This window comes from Parambassis ranga, chromosome 2 (assembly GCF_900634625.1).
Source record: "Parambassis ranga chromosome 2, fParRan2.1, whole genome shotgun sequence".
NCBI lineage: Eukaryota > Metazoa > Chordata > Actinopteri > Ambassidae > Parambassis > Parambassis ranga.
In genome coordinates, this window is record NC_041023.1 from 29,223,596 (window position 1) to 29,231,893 (window position 8,298).

Below are 8,298 nucleotides of genomic sequence, written 5' to 3' on the forward strand. Positions count from 1 at the left end.
TACATTCTTCACATTTCTGATATTAATTATGCCAGAAATATTGACTGAGAAAGTTCGAGTCATCTTTTTGTGTAGAAAGTCTAATTTACTTCCCGTTTTGCGCAAGCGCAGTAAGTCGACTGCTAACGAGCAGCGCAGGCAGACAGGTGGACATCAAGACGCCTTTAAAACTAGATATGCAGCCACAGGCTGAGCTATCTACTATCTATCTACCGATAGCTCAGGGATCATTTTCTTGCGTGCGTCTAATTCCCAGCAGGCGATGTGGGAAACGTCTCATCAACACGTAAGTGTCAAATCCGCTGCAGGCAGCCAGCCGAGGTGTTTGCTGCTCTCTCTCTGTCTCCGTCTTCTCTGCCTGTCTCTCTCTCTATTGACAGTCAGTCTATCTCCAGGTTTATATGGAGGTGTTAGTCGGTCCATTGTCCTGCGGCTCTTCTTTTGAAATGCGCTGATGAGCTGACACCGAGCCGGCAGATCCGGACCTGCTATTTGAAGTCTGGGCTCCGCAGCCTCATAAACCACTCTGTCCCTCTGTCTCTCTCTGTCTGTGTCTTTATCCTGCTGCATAATATGAACGGCTGACTTCTGAAACGAATTTAAAAGAATTCCCCCTCGGGGATAAATAAAGGAATTCTGATTCTGAAACCCTGAATGAAGAGCTCATACGCCCCAGGTTTTGCATGTATACCTGCCTGTCTGTCTGGCTGGTGTTGATTCCAGGCCATGGTAATCCTGCCAGTCTGTTGTAAAGTCATATACTGTGTGTTAATTATACCAGACCAAAGCGCTCTTAAGGGAAGCTCTTAAAATAATAATAATAACAAAAATAACAAATAACTAATTCATTAAATTAAAAAAATGACAAGAAAGAAAAATCTAAACTTTGGGACATTTTGTGGGGGTGCACTCCACATCATCTCTGTTATCTCTGTCACCAGGAAAACTACAAATGTCTTTGTTATTCACATGTAAATCCTGCAGTTTCAGAGCAGTTAACCTCCTACCTGTCGGGCCGTCGCCTTCGTCCTCCTTACTTCTTTGTGTTTTGTGTATTAATGCAGAGAATAGGATGTGCAGGCAGTGCTGTGTATTCCACATTGTGAAAAGGTGTTAGTCTACAGAGTGAATCATTAATATGGGCCAGTCAGCTACAAACAGTGTCAGCACATTTTCTCCAGTTGTTTATTAGAAACTTTAAGAAGAGAATTCATTTCAACAACAAAATAATGAGCATTATTATTTTCTAAATTATTATTTTAAATAATCTTATCAGAATTTTTAATCAATTTATTTTATTGTTTGTATTATTAAAAAAACTGTCAATCAATATCATCAATATCGTTTCTCTGAATCATCTCTTAAATGAATTAGTAATTTTCAGGCTTCTGAGACTTTTGTATTTGCTTCAATGCACAGGAATAAAAAAAGACACGTGAACAGGTGACCCTTAAACATTAGGGTTGACTGGTGAGGACAGGTATACACAGACACTGATCCACTGGAGAAACTGATATGTTTACTTCATTAAATGCTGCATGTGTAGAACGGATCACTGAGCTGGTGCTTTAAATTGCTGAGTTTAACCAGATACTGGCCTCAAATCACATCTATTGTCTTTTGTTAGGTGGAGCTGGGTGTGGGCTTTTAGCTGGGAGTGGGGGTGGGGGGTTAACCTGTGCAGCTCCCCTCGTTTCCTGTCCCCCTCACCAGAGAACTGCAGCTCACCATGTTCTTTTCTCTCCATCAGGCTCCCGGGAGACGGCATTCACCTACGCCATCAGTGCGGCTGGCGTGGTCAACGCCATCAGCCGTGCATGCCGTGAGGGTGAGCTCTCCACCTGTGGCTGCAGCCGCACCGCCCGACCCCGTGACCTTCCACGTGATTGGCTGTGGGGTGGCTGCGGCGACAATGTGCATTATGGCTACAGATTTGCACGGGAGTTCGTGGATGCCCGGGAGAGAGAGAAGAATTACCCACGTGGTTCACCTGAGCACGCCCGCACGCTAATGAACCTGCACAATAATGAAGCCGGGAGACAGGTCAGAGACCAACGCATACTTTTATGTTAAAGGCCTCTAGATGTCAAACTTTTGCAAAGCAAATTTGTGCATCCTTTTCTCCTTAGCCCACTTACATCTGAAGGAATGTGTGCAGGTCATGGTGGCCCCTGATCGCCTGACCTGGCAGTATTTATGTGTGTGTAGGTTATTTATTGGGAAGGTCCAAATGGTATAACTGCTAACGCCCTTGGAGTCTGGCTAGGTCACCAGGTCAATGCACATTCCAGCGGAGTGACACACAGGCACACATGGGGACATATAAATCGACTGTAGGATGAGATTTCAAAATAAAAGTCTCAGAAAAAAGAGAACAGACTGATGCTTAGATAATTTGGAACATGAAGTTGTTTGCTTTAAGGTGGAGATGACATGACAAAAAATAAACTCACCTTACCACACACACACACACACACACACACACACACCTCCTTGTAAAAGCTCCATTTGCGCATTCTGGTATACACTGGCTCAGGAGAATGTGTTTATCTTCAGTTAGCTTTGTTTAAGCTGTTTACAAGACAGAGACGCTGTGTGTGCATAGTGCCGTTTGATTTGTGTGAGAGACAGTGAGCCTTAGTTTTGTGCGTCTGTGTGTGTCAGAGGTCAAAGGTGAGGGTCTGGAGAGGTTGTGTTTCTGCTCAAGGTCCCATTGGGGCTATAGGAGAGCGTAAGAGGAAAAGATCTACTGCTGCCACGTTATATTAACACACACATTCACACACACACACACACAGAGTTCTATAACACACTCTTTTGAATGACTTTCCTCCTGTCTCCCTGTTTGATCCTTTGCTTCCATTGTTTTCTGTCCATCGAAACGGAAGAAAAGAGAAGAGAGAGATGAAAAGACGGAGAGGAAGACAGTTTCTCTCCTTCTCTCTATCCTCTTTTTCTCTCTTTCTTTCCTGGACATGCTGGTTTGTCCTAAGCGGGATTTGTCTTGCTTGGTTGAACAAGGCAAACTGCAGGGCTTTTGTGGAGGTGACAGGGGCGTGCCGCTGTGTGTGTGTGTGTGTATTTGTATCAGTGCTTGTGTGTATATGCTCAGCTTCATTTGATTTGTGTGAACGGTGGACAACGTGGTCGTCTGTGTGTACAAGCGTCTGGAGACAGAGACGCCGGGTGAGAGATAGAGTTCCGTCACACTCCTGCAACTCTCAAAGACACACACACACACACACACACACACACACACACACACACACACACACACACACACACACACACACACACACACACACACACACACACACACCACACACAGCCACCTAGGTCCACTGTCTCTGCTTCACACAAATCAAATGAGACAGTGCTCATTACACAGACACTAAAAACCGCTAAATGTACATTCCCAGCTTTTAGACAATAACAGGCTGTTTTTTGAGTCACCTTTACTTTGGAGGCAATTTTCAAGCAAGCTGTCAACCTGTGGGTCATCTTGTTACATGTTGCAACAATGACCGGTCTTAGCTGTTTTGGTTAAAGAATGGAATAGGTCATGAAGCTCTTTATGCTTAATGCTGTGTGGCACTTGTGTTCACTTAGGCTGAGGTGTTAGTGTGCGAAAACACATTGTGTATCCATGCTAATGTGCTTTTAGTTTTAGAACTCCACAGGTGAGGTTTAAAGGGATTGTAAGTCAAATCATGCACAAAATCCTAACTGTGTATCTCAGTATAGGGCTGTTTTTTGCTTCATGGTTAGCCTGGAGATTATATAGTGCTGACTTTTGTTTATTGTGTAGAATCATTGTCAGTCAACCTCTTCTAGCTTAATGAGTCAGGATGTGTTTTGCTGAATGATTTGTTTTTAAAGTCAAATAGATTTAGCAACAAAATCATTAATGTGAAAAATTAAGGCAGAAAAAGGCCCTTTTCCTCCAGAATTCTACATTTATTTATCACAAAGGATGAGCTATGTTCTCTATTTCTCTCTTATTCTTGACTCTCCACACACACATACACACATCATGCACATGCACACACGGCCCCTAACCCCTAACCCTGTCTGAGCAAAACCTATTGTGCCTGCCACAGAGACCGTGTCTCCACCACGGATGACTGACTGTGTGTGTGTGTATGTGTCCATCAGGTCCAGTGTCACTGTGCCTAGCAGGCGTAACCTACCAAATAGCTTAGTATCATGCTGGACACACACATGCGTGCTTTGAGTTGACAGCATGAGGTTTATTGGCAACTAATAAAACAAAGAAAGCTCAAGGTAATAATCAAGCCACTAAAATCGAATGTGAAATAGGAGTGAACAAAGTGATTAGTAAGAGAGCAACACTAGTAATAAAATTAACTCTTGTTAAAAACACACATCTCATAAAGCCCACAGTTGGGGATCCTGCTCATAAAACAGCGAGGAGTCATAAAATGCAAGGATTTATTCCCATGTGTGTTTCACTTGCTCCTTGCTCCTACCACAGTTTGAGAATAAACGTTTTCTATTGTTTTAACATTTTGTAAGGAAAAATATCAAAAACATCCCTTTTCCACAAAACATCATTGTCCCCTGTTCTCTGTGTCTTTAACGGGGTCGCTGGGGTCAAACCATGGGATTGAAGGGTGCCGAGTGCTATGCCTGCTGGGTAGTAAAGTAGAAGAGGGGGAGCAGGAGGTGGAAGGTGGGGGTCGCTGGGTTTTTGGGACACAGGGGTTAACAGAGGTGAGAAGGTAATTGAGATCATGCGACACGAAGAGACGGAGTGATGGGTTTCATTTGTGTGAAGAATTAAGTAATTGATTCCGAGACTTCAAGCTTTGTTCATGTGAGATTAGGTCACCTGTAATTTATATTTAAGTGAAAAAGCTTCAGGGCTGAAGAGCCCCCCCTAGAGTTCACGGCTGGTAGGACCAGAAATCTCAAATCTTTAAAATACTTTATAATTTTGAAAGAATCTACAATATTAATAGGACTGACTTTATGGCCCATGTAACAGGAGGAAATGTTGCAGCAGTTTAAAAAGGACTCACTGAACCATTAATTTGTCAGCCATTAGTACTCTTAAAACACTTCTTTCTGTGTAGACACTGAGAGTGGGAAAGTCTCAAGTTTATAGACTTTATACACTTGAACCACATTTCTTCTGGTAAGTAGTACTGCAGCTATTCTGAGTCAGCTGTTTGTTCTACTTTGATGGAGACATATGGAGCTCAGTTCTTTCTTTGTTTTTCTTACCTTTGCATTTCCCTCTGTATACTCTATTTCACTGCATTCAGAAGATTCATCATAGCATTTATCAGAGGAATATCCTGCCCTTGGCATATGTGGATTTAGCGCCTCATCTTTCTTTTTATTTCATTATTCGTGTAAAATTATTCAACGCATTATATATTGTGTATGTTTATATTGTGCAATCTAGCAGTGAAGGCTCTAACACAAAGATTTACATTGATTTATTTTCCCTTTTGCTAGTTGATGAGAAGGAGTAGTTGCAAGTGTTTACCACTAGATGGTAGCAGTGTAGCAGCAACCATGAATCTAATGCTCAACACACAAAACTAAACCATAGAGTCCCCTGCTGGCCTACTGGTCAGATGCGTGGTTTTCATGCTGAGCAGTGTGACAGCTATCAGGAGCAGGAAATAGTATTGTAGTGAAAAAGTACAGAGGAGTATTTTAACCTGTTGTTGATATATTGAAACATGTGTCTAACATCTGTGTCTCCCTCCACCAGGCAGTGTATAACCTCGCCAATGTGGCCTGTAAGTGTCATGGAGTCTCTGGTTCCTGTAGTCTAAAGACTTGTTGGCTCCAGCTAGCCGACTTCAGGCGCGTAGGAGAGCACCTGAAAGAGAAATATGACAGTGCGGCAGCCATGCGGATTGGACGCAAGGTACTGAATTCACTCATTTATCTTACAATTGTTTTTAGGTGTTATAAACACCAGCTGATCAATTTCTTGTCCCTTTAGGGAAAGCTGGAGCTGGTTGACAAACGCTTCAACACGCCGACCGCAGAGGACGTAGTCTACATCGACCCCAGCCCAGATTACTGCCTCCGCAATGAGACCACAGGCTCGCTGGGCACACAGGGCCGCCTCTGCAACAAAACCTCAGAGGGCATGGACGGCTGCGAGCTGATGTGCTGCGGCAGAGGGTACGACCAGTTTAAGACCTACAAGCATGAGCGCTGCCACTGCAAGTTCCACTGGTGCTGCTATGTAAAGTGCAAGCGGTGCACGACGCTCGTGGACCAGTTTGTGTGTAAATAACGTGCCGGCCAGATGGGATTGGATGAAAGCAGCAGAGTGAAGAGGAGGAGGAGGAGGAGGTGACGGTGACGATGGAAAGAGATTTTTCAGGGTTTTGCTCAGGATGAGACACACAAGTTTCATTTTTCCTTCATTCATACATCTTCTCACAAAAAGCTAGTGTAAATAACAGAGTGTAAATAGCAAATCAGTGGAAGAATAGGCAGGAAAAAAAGAAAAATCCTTCAATCATCACCGTCTGCTTTCATGTGTAACATCCTGTTCACGCACCTGAAGAGTGGAGGAAAGAGCAAACAAAACTGAAGATATCGATGATGAATGGACCTAGCAGGTGGAAAAAAACTGGATCCCTTAAAGTGGACACATGAAACTAGTTTGAGGTGAAGAAATTAAAATAAATATATAAATAAATAATAAATACAACTCTGATTGTTATTTAAAGAGACTCACAAAGACATAGTTTGGACGCAGAGATTATTACAGTTCAGTTGTGTCACAAAGAACTTTTTGCATGATGCATGAGTTGTGCTAAAGTCAACACTCGTAATACAACAACAGAAATGTAGAAAAGTCTCTACCAAAAGAGGAGAGAAGAAGAAGAGAATGTAGAAGGTATTCGGATGTTTACGCTGCAACAAACCTTCCACTAAAGCAAAAAAAGAAAAAATTAAGGGCCAGGACAATAAAAACACACTCTCCATACAGCTCTGTGTAGTAACGACTGCTGTTACTACTATTACCTGAGCAGATGTTCCAGTGGCTGTGACCTGACAAGTGTGCCTGTGCAGGTTAATGAGGCTTTCTGGTTTGCAGCCATCTTGACATGGCGGCTGTTTAAACAAGCAGCTCACACCAGCAGTCCGGCTCTGTGACCTTCATCCGACAGTGAACGAAACCTCCATTAGTGAGATTAATGTGCTGTATCTGCCTTAATGAAGCCGCACCAAGAGACACGTTTGCTGCGAGTGGACATCTCTCACGGTGTTTACGCAACTTGGTTAAAACAACAAAAAGCCCTGTGGTGTACATGATTATTGTAATTCTGTTGTACCGTGATTTTTGGCCATTTGTACTGGTTGAGTCTTGGTTGTGGGATGAAATGATAACTAACATGACAGACAAGGACTGCAATATATTACATGCTACTTCTAAAAAAAATAGATCGGAAAAGAAAGTATATTTTATTATTGTGTTTCATTCTGTTTTCTATGTTTTATACATGAGTATTACTGTGTATTCTTTGATAAACTAGTCTTTGAAAACAAGTCTTCCTGCAGTTCTTTTGGAAAAAATCTCATCCAGCATTTTAACTCTGTTCTCCACAAATATGACGAGTACAGATAAGTCTTTGTTGTTGAGCGGCTGTTTTGGAAAATGATGCCTAAAAAGGAACAGGAAGTGCTGCAGTCAAGAGTCATTGGTACACTGCTGCCATTGATAAAGCAGGGCTACTCTGAAATCTATTTCTAATTCAAACATGGCATTAGACAGTTGAGCACACTGTCATAGAGATGAATATCTTCCAGAAACATGCCGTCAACAAACTCTAAATGATCAAGATGTCGACTCACAGGACTTGAAACTTGAAACTCATATGGCCTGATGTAGGGGGAGATTCAGTATGAGGGTGGATCTAGAGAATCTACCAAATTAGTGGAACCTGCAGGCAAGCCAAGGCAAAGTTGGACTACCTGGATCAGAGTCACTATTACAGGATCCTATTACACTGATCTCTGATTCAGTGTTTGAAGCTTATAAATGGAGTGCTCTTTCATCAGGACAGCCCTCTACAAGTCCACAGTGGTGATGGCTGCTGTTAGAATGGTGATTTTAACCCATTCAGCACCTGTCCTATTCACATGATTTGATGGAAGCTTCCCAAAAATACAAGACTGACAGTCATGATAATCCTTGGACCGCTTTCCTAGAGGTACAAGGTGGTAATTTCCATAATTTCCCATAAGTTCTTCTATGACTCTTTTTACCATAAGCTACACACTTATCAATCACCTACT

The 8,298-nt window shown here is 42.6% G+C and overlaps 1 protein-coding gene across 3 annotated transcripts in view; it reads left to right on the plus strand.

Moving 5' to 3' along the window:
- Positions 1-7,370, plus strand: part of wnt5b (wingless-type MMTV integration site family, member 5b) — a 57,571-nt gene extending 50,201 nt beyond the window's left edge. For all 3 annotated transcript variants that reach the window (XM_028431051.1, XM_028431059.1, XM_028431042.1), the window contains 3 exons: positions 1,751-2,043; positions 5,747-5,905; positions 5,984-7,370. In XM_028431051.1, coding sequence (XP_028286852.1) covers positions 1,751-2,043; positions 5,747-5,905; positions 5,984-6,283 — 752 coding nt within the window. In that variant the 3' untranslated portion in view covers positions 6,284-7,370. The remainder of the gene's footprint in view (positions 1-1,750; positions 2,044-5,746; positions 5,906-5,983) is intronic.
- The last annotated feature ends 928 nt before the right edge of the window (positions 7,371-8,298 follow it).